Here is a 16,611-nt window from a genome sequence, read left to right as displayed (position 1 = left end):
ATCACAGACTGAAGAACGTACGGTCCACCTAGCTGTCAGAAGAGCCCAACTGTTTACACGACCCAAAAACAACACCGATTCCAATTAAATTACAATGCGTTCCACAACAATGCGTTACAGATCACCGTTTTAATAGCCTTTAGCAAAAAGTATTTACGTATTTCTAGGTAGCACTCCACTTCGCCTGAATCCTTGTCGTAGCAACCGAACTCCATGGGTATTAACCCTCCTAATGTGTAACACGTGGACTTAATGTCATTCAACATTAATGTGATGTCTTCTCGATGTCTATATCGGTACTAAGGTGAGATGCTGTGGAGTCAGGTTGTTGGTAAAAATAAATAAATAACGCACTTTCAACCATACCGGCGGGTGAACGCGGGCGCACACTGGGCCGCGGTGCTCCAAATTGTGGCTTTTAGGTATTTCAGATGCGGCTATAATCCATCATCGTGTGTTCTTTTACAGGATGTTTAGACAATAAGCGCTTCGTAACTTATTTTTTGAGCCATTATCTGATTTAGATCTAATGAGGTTATTACACTAACTCATAAGATAACCTCTAATCATATTTATATTAGAAGTTTTTCATAATTTATCAGTTATGAAAAGAGTCATCATATATTTCCAATTTCATTAACATATATTCATTATATAACATATTATGACATACAATTCCATAGCTAAAATAATTTAATAATTCATTATTATCCTTCTTTAATGAGGATAGATCTGTGGTATAAATAAATGAAGAATACATACTTCTTTTCTTTTTTCTACATACATACATGCTTGAGAAAACTTAACTATTGGTAAATATAAAAAGGGATAAATACCCTGTCAGAAGTCATTCTGGTCAATTTCTGGTAAATTCCAATTAACTTGATATCACTACCCGGGAGCGTAAAACAATATAGTACGGAATTACTATTTCAATTTCATACATTAAAAAGCTACTACTAGGCGTAATTTATGTGTAAAGTTAATAGACAAATAGACTATAGTTTATGTCCAAAAGCAAATTATGAATGAACATATAATTCGTTATTAGGTTGAGATGTTTTGACGTCTAAATGATATATTTTTATAGCAGTCATAAAATAAGAAGCACGAAATAAATGTTAGGATTTACTGTTTTCTTTGAATCTCTTATAACTCTTTAATGAGAACGCATGTCTGATCTTGAAATATAACAACTGTTTAATAAATAAAAAGCTACAATGAATCGTTTTATACAGACGCTCTATTTTATTTGTGAATGATAAATAGAAATAATAAATGAGACATCAGCCGGGAATGAGTGTTTCGGATATATTTACAACATACTAGTTAATAAAAAATACGAATATAATTTATATAGTAGTTCATATTATTAAGAGATAGTTTTTAGTCGAATTAATTTTTAGTCAGTAAGCTCTAAAAACCTAGAATGGATATTAAAAATTGTAAAGGAATTAAGGAATGAGAAAACTATGATTTTGACAAAAATATATTAACTATAATATATTATTAATACTAGCTCTATCCCGCGGCTTCGCCAGCATCAATTTATATATAAAGTATTCTATGTACTAAGTTAGGATATAATCTAGTTCGTTCAGTAGTTTTTTCATGAAAGAGAAATATCTATCTATCCATAAATAATTACAAACTTTCGCATTTATATTATTAATAGGATTATAAAGAGAAAAGGAGGATTGTTTCTTTGTAATGGATAAACTCAAAAATTACATTAGTTACATAGTTTACATAGTAACATTATCAGCGAGGCAGGCAGGCACCTGGATCGCTAGTTTTTAATAAAGGAATAAAAAATGAAATTATTAATAGAATTTGGTTCCAATTTCCAATTTGGGTCGATGTTCGATATCCAACACACGTAATTTGTTTTAATATTAGTACAACGTCTATGTTGTTTATAACGCGATATTCCCATGCGGCTTTTACCAATTTATTGAAAAATGATCAAAGCTGATGCTGGTGTTAAAAATAGTGTGCAGTGATAAAAATAGTGTGACCAAATTCCAGTTATTTCGTTCGCATACGTCTTTTTTCCTTCAATCAACAGACTTTCCAGATTTTGTCTATATCCATGCGAGATTGAAAACTTGAAAAAGATTTCATAATTTTCATTTTAGACTTTTATTGGTATTAAATATGTTTATATTGTTAATATTTATCTTCATTTCATGTTATTTACAGGATAGGCAGAGAAAGTCGTTTGCTTGGGTACCTCTGTCTCAGTCGTGTTTCTACTGTGAAGCAGGCCTGGTAGATATATATGTATGTACAAAACTATTAAATAATATTTAATAAACAGTTAGGGCATAAACATTTAGGCATAGGGTATAATTATTTTAACTTATACGAGCAATTTACCAGAGGGAGACTTTGTACAAAAGTCGTTTACTTGGGCAGCTCTGTCCCATTCGTGTTTCAACCATGAAGCAGTTGTGTTTGCATGGCTGTGTTTCAATATGAAGGGCAGGATATGGCAGTGAATTTACAGTGTACAGAGGAATAACACCTGAGTCCTCAGGATTGGCAACGCATGGGGATTTCATGGACGAAACAGTATATTCTGTTATGTCCATGGTACTGCTCATGTCTATAGGCGACGGTCACTACTTTCCATCAGATGGGCTGTCAGCTTGTCTGTCATTCTAAGTTAAATAAAAAAAAACTTTTTTGCTTTATTCACTTTCATTCACGTCTTCCAAGTAAAGATATTGGCTTGTTGGATTGGGTTGGATTGTTAGTTAGACCTGTCAGATCATCACGGTTAAATATCTTTCGTCAGCGTACGAGTATGTCATACTAGATAGTCAATCGGTTTTAATAGAGTTATGTTCTGAACAGCTGAAATGCCTTTGCTGTCAAACTATATAAAACCATCCATGCGGGTCACTTAAGGGGGATACTTATATCATTTATCTGGTTGCGAGCATACGTGGGGATCGCGTAGCTCGTGCTGCGGTAGTCTCACGTATGTCACTAGCCTTCGCTGGATTTACCTTCAGGTGGGTTCTATATCATTTTCAAGAGGAGTGCAAAGCCAAATTATCTACAGACTACGATAAGCTGATTTGGGCGTTAGAATCATTCTTTCCTGACTTCTATTCTACATAATCTTTTAACGGACATGCCTTAATAAGGCATATCTGTGTCGATTTAATATAATCGGGTATGACAAATGTCCATGTGACAATGACACTCCTGAAATAATAGAGCATCTAATTAAAAATTGCAGCAGATTCAGCTACATCAGATTGAATCATAAGGTGGATTGTCAGATGGTTTAATTCGAAACGCCTTTTGAGTTGGAAAATATAGACATCAAAACGGACACCGATTTATATATCATAAAAATCCACTTTTATGTATGTTGTATGTATATATGATTTCTTTTAATTTTTAAGCGATGTATCTAAAGCGTTTAAAATGCAAAATAAAGTGTATAAATAAAAAAAAAAACTTTTATTCTGAATGGTTTCGTAAAATTTTTAAGTGAGTTAATTTATTTAAATTACAAAAATATAAACGAAAAAAATCTACTCTTACTCTGAATGGTTTCGTAAAATTTCTAAGTAATCTATCTTATTTATTGGAAATGGAAGAAATATAAATTTTATCAAATTAGATTTTATAATAACATATTGAGAACAACAAAACTGTGTTCCTAAAATCTTGCTTATGGCATGTTTAGTGTGAAACGAAAAATTCAGCCAGACAATTATTTGCTGTAAACAATGCATTTTAGGAAATGTAAGCGACTCTGTATGCAAATAAGTACAAAACAAGTACCTGTATCTGATATGTCGTAACACGAGGCAGGATATATGGGACCCATGGAAGTGGTATGACAAAAGCATTGTATTCTTTTCACATCCATTGTGAACGTGCAAATATATTTTTGATCACACGGTTTTATATGTCGGAAGATGAGGATAATGGTCGTGTTTGACTATATCTTTGACAATTACAATAGAATGTATCTATCAACCTACTTGTAAATTAACGCTGTATTAGAACATGAAAATTGAAAATATGTACTAGGCTTATTTTTAAATACCAAATAAATATATATAACAAAAAAATAACAGAAAAAAATAAACACAACAAACAGATATTTTAAATTTATTTTAAGGCTTTCTAAATTAAATATTAAATGTTTAAATAGATCCTGTCACAAAGTCTGTGAATCATTAGACTATGTTGGTAAATTTGTGGTTAGATTACTATATTATTATGCTACAGTAATTTATATACTTAATTTTGATATTAAAACATTAGGTATAAAATTTTACATATAGTTAAGTTGACTAACTAACGCTGAATTTTCTATCCTCAACATATTAGGTAGGTGTTTATTAATAGATGAAAATTAAATGCTAGCCCTACCTATGATATTAACACAGTATAAGTAATAGTACTAAATATATTTTTTAAGATTATTAGTTAACGCTGGCGGGCAACCAGTGAAACATGTAGACGAAGAGGATACTCCCATCAATCGTGATGAACTCACCTCACTCACATTGGAGTTTTCCAGGAAGATCCCGTACAGATTAACTCTCGGTAAGAGAAATATATTATTTGCATAATGGAATTAGAATACTTGAATTACATATTCGAATTACATCAACAGTCCCACTGTAGTCGTATCGAAGTTTATATACAGTATTGTTACTTTATCCATGCTTCTATGCTTATAGCATATGGCAATGAGCTGGTAATGAGGTACACTACATCATTATCAGAAAACCGGTCGAGTGGTGGGATGTATATTTGAACTTACGATGGTTGACAGGATGCGACCTGATCTTTTAAACCGGTGTGCAGCCTCTCACTCGTTTTACCGCTCTAAGTCACTATTTTGACCTTTACAGATGTCCCCGGTAAATTAAGCCCTTTGAAGTAACTTCGAAATTTAACAGATGAATACGTAAATTAATAATAATAGTGGAAGGACATTTCACTAATAACTTTAATAGTAACCATAATTTTTCATTTAGTGTAGAAACTTTAGAAGAAAATTTTTGTATGAAAATTTCTTGAATCATTCTTGAAACATCAATACTATATTGATAAAAAAATATAATACCAATTATCAATATTATAAAATGAATAGCGAATTATTAATACCTAGTATTCTATGAAACAAGATTTATTAAAACTAATTCTTATTTAGCCAGAAAAGGCTGTTGGTTCCCATAAAAATATATATAAGGGCAATAAGACAAACTAAAGTTAATTCTATTGGAAAATATATAGTTTTTTTTTACCAAAATGGTGAATAGCTTAGATTTTATGAGCGTTATTGCTGAGTTATGAGTCTATGGAATTTGTTTAGTTTGTTCTAAGAAATCACATACTCTACTTGTATATAGTTGAATTTATTTTCTAAAAACTATGTATGTAACCACTTTTTACTTACACTATTTCGTCAAGTTCGGCAAAATAGAGTCACAATCCAAGCCTCCATGTATTGTGCAAGTTTCGTTAATCGTAAATTATTTTCCAAATTAAAATGTCAAACTTGTAAAATGTCTATTCTAATATCACGTATAAATAAAATGCATGATTGTATAAGTGCTAGAGAAAGAAAACAAAAAAAAAAAATATATAGAAACGTATTGTATCGACACTTTCAATATTGCTCTCTCTTTCGATTAATAATTATTTTCGAATAATTCATTAATTTCGTTTAATCAAAGTTATTAATGATAATTTTGAGAAATTTCCTCAAAATTCGGATTTAATGAAATCAATTGACATTTCTTTCAGCAAAATTGCTGTTAACATCATCAGAAACTATTAGGTCGATTTTCTGTTTGTTTTTATTGACATTATTGTTTGTATTTATTTACGGAAAAATTATCTCAAGCAATATAAGTAAATTTCATAAGTTGCCTTGCTTTTAGTAGTCGATTATGTAGTCTAGTTATGTTTAATGTTATAAAGTTATTATCTAATAAATTGTTGCTTCTTACTTGAATGTCATTATTGTTGTATAATATTGAAAAGATTTATAGATTCCTGCGGCGGCGATATGATTAATTAGAATAACGATATATATATATTTACATAGTATAGAAACAACCTTTTAAAGTTAGTTAAAAGATGAGGTTTTCATATCCACAGTATTTGTTTGTGTATTAAACATCTTCGTAAATCCGATGGTGAATCTGCAATTTATAGGTATCAACTATTTTGTTATATAACGCAGACTAAATATAATATCAAAGGGAGACTTTGTACAAAAATCGTTTGCTTGAACACCTCTGTCCCATTCGATTTCTACCGCAAAGCATATTGTTAAAAATATGTAAGAACTTTAAATAGTAATGATGGAAAGTTCAATAATATTTCAATTTCATAAACATTATATCAAAATAATAAATCTTTAAAAAAAAACAGCTTTTTGGTGAAATGAAATGCACAATTGATTGACGACTAAAATGAATGATGATTGAATATAATCTACGGAGATATTTGAATCACTATCTCTAGTATTAAATTTTGCTTTTTTAATAAAATCAGATTTATCCTATACATTATCGTTAGGTTTAGTTTAAACCTCGACTTAGTCCAGCTTTGGTCTGGGTATTACCGATATTCAGATTCAGATCTTTCAATCTTATTATAATAATTTGATCAAGATGGAAGTCGATTTTTTTGATTCACAAAAACAACTGAACGGATTTGAATAAAATTTGGTGTGTTATATCCTAAGACTATACTCTAATTTAGCATATAGGATAGATTTTGTAGTGATTCATGCGGACAAAGTCGCGGGACACAACTAGTTATTTTTAAAAACGGTTTTATAATATTGTGAACTTTGATAATAATGTATATTTTTACGATGATATGATGAGCTTTTTAGTACATAGATCATAATATCCTCCGTTATGTATTCACTGCCAAATATAGTCCTCCCCTATAGACTGTCGTAAGGAACGGTCCCGAACCACCTGCATTCACTGACTTGATTGAAATGGTCTAGTTTCGAATAGTTTCGAAATGAATACCTACCTGTCGAGATGTAGATCATTTATTGGCTGCATTCTGCAATAAGTAGGTTTAAAATATCGATTAAAATTGTGTCTCTTATAGCATAGGACACCTAATTAATACAGTACAAGTATTTGAACTCATTACAGAATAATTCCAACTGCATTCCATAATTAAATGTATTTCTCTTACTAATTAAATTTAAAAAAGATGTTTTTCTAAGTATTCTTTGTTTGTTCAGTACAGTCTTTGTAGTACAAGATCTCATTATGCAATAATAACATAATATCATTTGCATTTATTTATTTTAATCGGAATAGTATAAAAGTAGCTTTATTGTTATATAAAAAATGTGAATTAAATTATATTTTTCAATATCATTTTGTACAATATACATGTAGTATGTATTAATAAATATATATAGGAAAAGGAGCTTATATCGCCTGCAAACGTCTTTTAAAATCTGTAATCTTGCTTCTTGAAAATAAAAACATTTTTACATTATTAACGTTGGCAATTAAGAAGCAGGTGTGTATGAAAGTATACATAAATATATTTTTTTCATTATTTACGTCGACAATAAAAAAGCAGGTACGTAGGTACTATTTACCTGAAAAGGTTTTTTATCGGGTTAAGCCCCGATTGTGTATTTAAAATATGTGTAAAAATCGTGAAAGTTTAAAATTAACTAAGTATATTTTTATTAAAAAGGCTTAACAAATTATTAAATAACTAACTTCCAGGCTATATAAATTTTCGAGACTACAACAAATATAAGTAGAAAATATTTTATATTTATTTATTATTGAATGAATCCGAATATTAAATAAAATAAAATGCATTCTTAGAATTATTTGTCGTATTGTGTTATCATTAGTCTTATTATATTATCGTCGTTTTTTGAACATAGAGTTTGTTTATAAATTGCTTTAAAGAATAGTCATATTCTACTACTACAACTTCATAGTACGTATATGGGAATGTTCCGTTTCACACCTAAATTGCGATGAAAAGTTATAGATAAAATCAATTATTAGTCTTTTATATATTTTGCCAGAACATTATACAGTTTTATAAATATTCTAAGAATTACGAACAACTTTTTATAGGTGTTAGATACTTCTAAGAAAATTTTATATTCAAGTGTCTCAAGAATGTTTGGTGATGGCGTACATGGACGTCTGAGACGATGAAAGTCAATAAAAAGGAGATACATGTAAGATATTTAAAAATGAGATTTTTTGCCTATCCTATATAAGGACTTGGTTTGCGCATAAAAATTTTATATATATTTAAAGTTGACGAGTAAACTATAAAAGTATAGCAGAAAATGTTACAACGTAGTTTCATTCCGTAAAAGGTGATGTAATCTCAAATTTATTATTAAAAATTTTAGATTTATTTTCTTGAAATTTTGTTGATGTTATTTTGTGCCCTAAAAATATTTTCTTATCTCTATTTTTACATTAATATTAAATAATAGTGCTTACTAATAAATTAATGTCTAATTTAGGGACTATACTCTAGGTTCACAGTGGTGCATAATGCACTAACATCAGGTGCATACTGGTGGGGTCCTATATTTATAAGCGTTGCGAGTGCACGCTTTTGCCCCGAGCCTCCTGCGTCGTCTATACACACACAAACATGCGGGTAAGTGCGATTACGCAATTTATTGTTTTGACTAGAATTTATGTTTCGCAAGAAGGAAATTATACTGAAAATAAAAAAAAAAAGTATTGTTTGGAAGTCATGCGTTTAGAATACAATAATCATTTTCTTAAAAAAAAAAAAACATAATTAATACAGCATTAAAGTATATAATTTAAAACATTAGATTGAAATAAACTTAAACGATTTGTTAAAGTTTTCATGTCGGAAATATAAAAATATACAAAAATTATCACGAAGAAAGAAACTAATGGAAAATTTTAATTTTAATTACATTATCTATTAGAGTATCTATCTACCTATAAATATTAATATAATATTTTTTTCTTTTCTAGTCTTATTTTTTAATAACTTTAGTAAGTTTAAATATAATCTGTATGCAGTTCAAAAATGACTTTGTTATTTTTGATTTTTCCTTAAATTAGCTGTCCATTATATTTACGAAATAATCTTTTTATATTTTAATAAATTGGCTTCGGTTCAGTACTGTATTCTTGGAAATGTTAACAAATGTTTCTTATTAGGTTGTTGTTTATCGACTAGATTGGGAATAAGTGTGATAGTGTGGCACTTATTTTAAAAAATCTGTAATAGTACAATCACTAATAAAATGTGTACAATAAGTTTTCGAACAGAGGGGTGTACTCAAATGCAACTAACTACACTAACATATATATATATATATATATATATATATATACATAATTAGCAGTGTGCGCTTGTACATACGAATAAAACATTATATTACCAACAAAAAAAAATATATTAATTACATCTTATTTTTTAAATACAATATTAAATATAATCATTTTACGTTAATTAATCTTAATTGTAAACACGCTATGTACATAATATTCATTTTTGAATAGTAAGGTTTGTTATACACAAACTCTATCCATTACTTGTTAAGCAGAGTTTAACCCTTCTTTGCATGTTTTTTTTATTGGTGATATCAAGGTGATATAATTCATATTCAAAAATAAAGGAAAAATGGTTAAAAAATAAATTTGACAGCTATGGTTTGTTTTCTGCAATGGACATTAAAAAGGTATCCAGACACGATCAACTTAAAGTGAAATTGTTCTTTTATATAATTTCTGGACATTCAATGTTATGATGGAAATTTCCACCAGTATGCAAAGAAGGGTTAAGTTGTAATGATTTCTTTATCGTCCTAGTTTTAATTATGGCTATAGCCAGGGCCAATTTTTCTGGTGTTTCTGTTCCACTTTTCTCAGCTTGTGTATCTATCTCGGACAAAGCATTGATTCGCTTGTATTCGGTCACGATGTCTACCCAGTATTTTTAAGCCAGCTATGAGATGTAGTGCCACTTAATTGTAGATTTAGATATACGTAGCTAAGATAATCTGCCTGTTTTAGCGTGATATGGCCATACCAAAGCAAGTGTCTTTCTTGTAATTTGTCAGAAATTACACGTTATGTGTTATAAATATAGTTGTTTATCAAACGCTACTGTTAAATATTTAACGTTATTATTTTAGAAATTACTACTATTGTTGGCATATACAAGTGCGGCGGTAACGGAGCCTTTGCAATACGTTTCGCACGGTGGATTGTTGACGCATGCGCCGGTGGCAGTCCACGCGCCCGTGGTACATGCACCGCTAGCTGTCGAGCCTGTTGTGAGTATACATATATGTATTTTGATATATTTTATTGTTTAAATTATAACATATATATGTCATTAAACATTAATATATGTAAAATCTATTGTCTCATTAGAAGTGGTTGGAAGATTTTTAAATTTGTAATATTTCTACATAACTTATAAATTTTACTTTAATTACGACAAGATTAATATGTGTTTATAGTGAATATTGTAGATTTGTGTTTTTATTTTTACAAATAATATTTATTTTTGCAGGCATATCCAAGGTATGCGTTTAATTACGGCGTGAAAGATCCCCATACAGGAGACATCAAATCACAGCAAGAGGAAAGAGACGGGGATGTTGTGAAAGGTAAGTCTGCAAATTGCTAACGATGCCTGTGTCAATTCGACCTCCATGCGGTTTACCCCGTCAAACATCGTAGTTACTACTGGTGGTGGTTTCTTAATTACTGGTGAATTAGTCACCAGTAATTACGAGTACCTGGCTTGATTATTCTCATCGGTAGTACTACACTGATAATTCGTCAATGTAAACCAAAATAGTACAGGCAGAGTAACCATTACATTTAAAGCGGACAGCTTTTATTACATTTATTATAAATGACACTTTAAAAAGACAATTCATTTTTTATCATAAAAAAAAAACTACTAAAGTCTTTAAGAGCGTTTGTACTTTAGCTTATAGAAATGTATCAACGTGTGAATAAAGGACACTCTTTAAAATATCAATCAGAAAAATTTAAAATTGTTCAAATTTTTTCAAATGCTACACTTTGGGAAGTTAAAATATGAATGTTCTTAAGATATGTTATATTACTTATTCCATTGTAGATAGGAAATTCTTAATTTGGCTTTATTTTTGTATGTATTTGTATGATATTTCCGTCAATAATAAACAGTGAATATTGTTGAATCTTACACAATTAATCATAAAACTGTCGCGCGTTTGTTTGTTTGTTTTATTCAATTGAGTTAAGTGGTATATAAGTTGTGCTTTTATTTAATGTAGTTAGAACATAGGTTTACAAATGAGTTACAGACAAGAATGAAACATTTATTTATACTGCAGAAGTATTTGGGGGGTATTATATTTCAATTTTGAAGAAAAAAATAAATAATTAAAATTGTATCACAATAATTTATCATTATCATCGAATTTAAATTAGATAAAATTGTTATAGATCTATAATTTTACAAAAAAGTAATCATCTAAATCGGTTCAAGATTTGCGCATTTTTTAAATAATATACATGTAAATATCGACGTGTTTGATAATGCTCGTATTATTGTAAACTTTAACGACCGACTGTCAATTTCTTGTCCAGGAAGCTACTCGCTGGTGGAACCGGATGGCTCAACCCGAACTGTAGATTACTCAGCAGACGACCACAATGGGTTCAATGCCGTTGTCCACAAAACTGGACACGCAGTGCATCCGGTAAGCAAATATACTTACGTATGTTTACATGCGATAATATGCCCTACTTTTTCTTAACTTTATTAAAGCAACAACATAGCAATAATACTGTTTTTCTATATTTGAAACATAAAACTTGCGTAAATAAAGTCATTAAATTAGAAAGTTATTTCCTATTTATTAATTAAATAGTTTCTTATAATTAGCATTAGTATATTTAATAATATTATTTTAATAATATCACTAAATATACTAATATTTATAAATAAAATAATAATACTATTTAATTTTTATTATTTAGTAATTGTGCCAAATACCTATAGGAAAAAGGATTCTATAGGTACATGTAAAGTATATTTCTATAATATATCGATGTACCGATATTGATAAGTAAATATTTGTGCAGATGTAAATATTTAGTGAAAAAATACTATAGATAAATAAAAGTTTTAAAAAATAAAAAACAAGAGATATCATAGGCCATGGTCATGGCCTAGTAGCCTACTCCAACTACTATAGACACCATACAAATAACAACATATTCGTGAATTCGAAACTAGCTGACATCAAAAATTTTATTAGTCATATTATATTACCGACTAATTCTTCGGTGGTAGAAAACATCGTTAACAAATCAAATTAACCCGAACGTTGATGGTAGGCTCGTTATGCAGACACTAATTACATTACATTACAATAAATTAAATTACACCTTTGCAATTATGTTATACGGGTACGTTTATTTCTAATGTGTAAGTGTTAGTAGTTATATAGAAATTAAATAATTTATGACTTTTTACTCACCGGATAACTTACTAAAGTGACTAACATTACACAAACTCGATTTCTCTGGAATTGCACGGCGGCGTGCGCTTACGCAAGATTACTAATGGTGCGTAAGCTTATAAGGAAACAAGTTAGTCCGTGAATCTTGGCTAACATATTTAACCGAATATCTGGATAGATATAGAGAGCGAAACCTTTTTAGGTAACGGACTTGATAAGCCTCTATGTAAATTATTTAAATTTTTACAAGTTTTTATATTTGTAAATTGCTTATAAATTTTTATATATCTTTTTCCTACCGGAACATTTTTCTACGAGTGTAGGCAAAGAAATATTTGACAAATGTAACAAAGTTTTTATTACGAAAACAATTCATTAAACGTTTGATTAAGAGCGTTCTTACCGAAGTTCGGATATGTTCTTGCAATTTTTTTAATATCACTGAGGAGGCTAACAAGCGTACAGTCCACCTGATAATGGTATGGTAAGCGGTTACTATAGCCTATTATGAACGCCTGTAATACCAGGGGCAGCACACGCGCGTTACCGACCTTGAAACCCCTTTACCCCTTTTTTGAAGAACTCTATGCTGAAGTCTCTTGAAAAAATCTCGACAGGATGTCATTTTAATTAAAAAAAAATTAATTATTATAAAGTACAATTAACTAAAATAGTATAATTTATATGACAACTAGGTTACTTACAAGTTTTTTATTGATAAAATTTTTAGTTATACTGTATCAGAGTATTAAAATATTAAATAGTGTCTATAAAATAAATAAATATCAACAACTTCTTAATTAATATTGATGATAATGATGTAATTTTACTTTGACCCTTTTGTGGATAAAAGTTATAGAGATATACGCAATTCTGGACTTCAAGTAAAATGTTATGCTCGAGTAGTTATAACCTTCAAATGCACCGACACGCATTATTTAGAGAAATTTCTCCGCTTCAATGATTTTCGTGACAAAACAAATGATTACAAAATATTTAGGCTGTAGACAATTCAGATCACTTTACCAAATTATAAATTTAAGTGACGACAGACGTAGTCTTTAGGGTTCCGTTTAGAAAACGTAAGAACCGTTTGTTGCAGCGCTATAATTCACTAATTACTGACTATTAATGTTGATTTGAATGACTTTTAAATATTGTTAATCTAATTTAATTGCAAAAAAAAAAATACAAAACATATTTTTAGTTTCGTTCCATTGTTTCTTCCTACCCTAATGGGAGATAGGCGTGACAGATATGTATGTATATATATGTATTTTTAGTTTCTTTATCAGATGGAGTGCCGAAATTGTAAAGAGGAACTATTAATTCAAGTGCGAGTTATACGGATTTTGACACAATTTTTTATATACACAAGTAGATATATATTTGTTAATTTCGTTTTATGGTTGATATTAACTCTGAAATATTTTTTTTTAAATACATGTCATACTGTTAATTTTATATAACGCTCCATTTAGCGATAGAGACAGTTTTGTGCTTTTTTTGTTTTTACATTAAAAAGTAATATTCTGTGATGTAAAGAATGTATAACTCTATGGTATCGAGTTGTTAATGTTTATTTATAGTATTGTTTTTTTTTTACATTTGCTTTTTAATCGAAACTCGTAACATTCTTTTTTATATTACATTTGAGCGCGTTTGACTACAATGATACCTGGTGGTCTACCATGAAATGAAATTCCGAAATTTCGGGCTCAATTTCGTGTTTTTGTTTATACCAAAATCGAACCAATAAATGGAGCTTAACATTTGGTTCATCATAAATACTATCCTAATAGTCCAGAGGAACGATATTTTAACATTTTTAATAATTTTAAACGGCATGTATTATGTAATTTTAACATCAAATTTCTATTTCGTTCGTCCCCGAAATTTTGGAAATCATTTCATGGTAGGCCTACAGATCTTAAGTGACGATAAAGTGTAAGGTGTTACACGCAAATTTAAATTAATAAATTTAAATAATGCCTATTCACTCTAACTTTGATTTTATATATATTGTAATATTATTTTACCGCAGGTGGCTGTGGCGGCGCCGGTAGCACATTATGCCGCTGCGCCAGCTATTGCAGTCTCTCCCTATGGATTACACTAACGAACATTCGCAGCGTTTTGAGCAATGACAATGTGATTTAAAATTACATTGTCGTTAATTTAAGTACAATTTAATAATATGCTAAAAGCAAAGATGGTATGGACAGGGTTAGGATATAATGCAAAGTTACCGCTCGATGGTATTACTTTTTTCTTAATACGTGTATGTAGGTAATGCGCGTAATTAGTGCTCTGTGGATATTTGTTCACAGTCTCACTTTAATTTGACGTATGTTCAATTGCCATTTGAGAGAAGCATCTGAAGTAGGTACAAGTATTTGGTTTATGAATGTTATAATTACTATTAGATTGTATTTATATTTATACTTACATTATTTTAAGAATATTACCTATATGTTTTATATTTAAGAAGTATTAGTAAAGTATTTTATCACTTTTTTGTGTTTCAATCATGATGAAAAAATTTCGTTTTGATTAAGCATCTATTTTTTCATTGTTCCATATGCTACCACCCCTTCATCCCTAAGATATTATAATAAGAGGCGATTAGAGCATTAATGTATTCATGTATTACTGTAGACCTCCGTGATGCAGCGGTAGGCACTTTGATTTACATTATTAGGTTAAGAGTTCAATTCTTGGGTTGGCCAATTTAGTAAAACAAATTTTGCAAATTGTCTCCGGTCTGGATTGTGCCCCTAGAAATATAACCTAGAAAAATATAACTCAAGGTTAATTCCTCATAACACAGGATATCTTAGCTTATATAAAGTATTATTATCACTTGCTCCATGCTCGGGCTTCGGAGGGTACATAATGCTGTTCGGTAAACCACGTCAGTGGCCTTCGCTAATAATGAAGGCGGCCGAGAAACTATTAACTCAAGAGGATTTTTTTCAATGCATGATGATGGAATGGTAGCCCCGCCTGTGCTAACGGTTTACGCTGGCGGGGCACCAGTGAGGATAAAAGGATAAGTGATAAGTGACGATGAAAGGGCAGGTCAGTTAGCTCATCGTGATGAATTCACCTGGAATTCAGTACGATAGTTTTCAGGGGGGACCACGTGAGGGTCGACCCGATAAGGTATATTGCTAGCAATGGGGCTGATAGTCCGCATTACTAACAATCCCTTCCCCTCAACTCAAGAGGGTAACTACTCTTACACGATTCATCGTAATAGCGCAAGAAAAGATAATGTTGATATAAAAAAAATAATCAGCGTGATACTAGTAGTATTATACCATTTTTTTTTCTCTTTTTATTATCCGTAGTGGGTTATTATGGTATTAAGCGTAGAGAAGAGGGATATCTATTATATTATTATATATATTATATTTATATTCTTGATATTTTATAAAAATATAATATGACAAACTGGCTCCCATGGTTCCGCTTGCAAACCTGTTGTTTCTCGATTCGTAATAATTTCCGTATGACAGTTTACGAAATTGTATTAGCAAAAGGGTGGACTCTGATCAATAAGTAATTTTAGATAGTATCCTGTACAGAAAAATAAGTTTCATTAGTACTCGTATTAAAAAAATAAACCACATATTTTTAATAGATTAAGCAGTTTAATAGATTACAATAGAAAAATGTTATTAGCCTAATTTTTTAATATAAATCTAATTAAAACATAACCTTCTCTTTAGAAATTTATTATATAATGGTATTAATTACGTATACCCAGCAGAGGTTCAATGACCTTAATGTCCGATTATGGCTTAATTTATATGCTGTATTCATATTTGCATAGACTTGCTATAAATCCTTAATAGGTTAAAACATGTTTCAGTTTATTATACTTCATTAGGAAGCGATGCGTCATATTTAGAGTTTAGCAGTTTGTAGCTTCCAGAACGTCGTGAATCAATGTCAAGTTCCTTAATGATTATCATCTTAATGATAATGTATTAATCTATTAACTCATTGGTATGTGTTTATAGATAAATACAAAAAATGCTAGTAATCAGGCTTTTGGACCCTATTACTAACAGTCCCTT

At 30.0% G+C, this 16,611-nt stretch overlaps 1 protein-coding gene across 1 annotated transcript; it reads left to right on the top strand.

The window, feature by feature from the left end:
• The first annotated feature begins 4,456 nt into the window (after window positions 1–4,456).
• Window positions 4,457–14,962, top strand: LOC113511887 (cuticle protein 8-like). Its single transcript, XM_026895611.3, has 6 exons — window positions 4,457–4,578; window positions 8,545–8,670; window positions 10,193–10,333; window positions 10,576–10,672; window positions 11,649–11,761; window positions 14,571–14,962. Exons 2-6 carry the CDS (start codon window positions 8,665–8,667, stop codon window positions 14,643–14,645), a joined length of 432 nt encoding a protein of 143 aa, XP_026751412.1. The 5' UTR covers window positions 4,457–4,578; window positions 8,545–8,664; the 3' UTR covers window positions 14,646–14,962.
• Window positions 14,963–16,611: the final 1,649 nt, after the last annotated feature.

The sequence above is a fragment of the Galleria mellonella genome, unplaced genomic scaffold (genome assembly GCF_026898425.1).
Source record: "Galleria mellonella isolate WM207_F2 unplaced genomic scaffold, CSIRO_AGI_GalMel_v1 utg213, whole genome shotgun sequence".
Classification (NCBI taxonomy): Eukaryota; Metazoa; Arthropoda; class Insecta; order Lepidoptera; family Pyralidae; genus Galleria; species Galleria mellonella.
Note: the sequence above shows the minus strand (reverse complement) of the source record. Positions and strands in the feature narration are given on the sequence as shown.

Excerpts from the sequence above, each read along its gene's own strand:
- LOC113511887 (XM_026895611.3), top strand. Across the intron at positions 10,673-11,648 it reads AGACGGGGATGTTGTGAAAG|GAAGCTACTCGCTGGTGGAA; the intron begins GTAAGTCTGCAA and ends TTTCTTGTCCAG. Across the intron at positions 11,762-14,570 it reads CTGGACACGCAGTGCATCCG|GTGGCTGTGGCGGCGCCGGT; the intron begins GTAAGCAAATAT and ends ATTTTACCGCAG.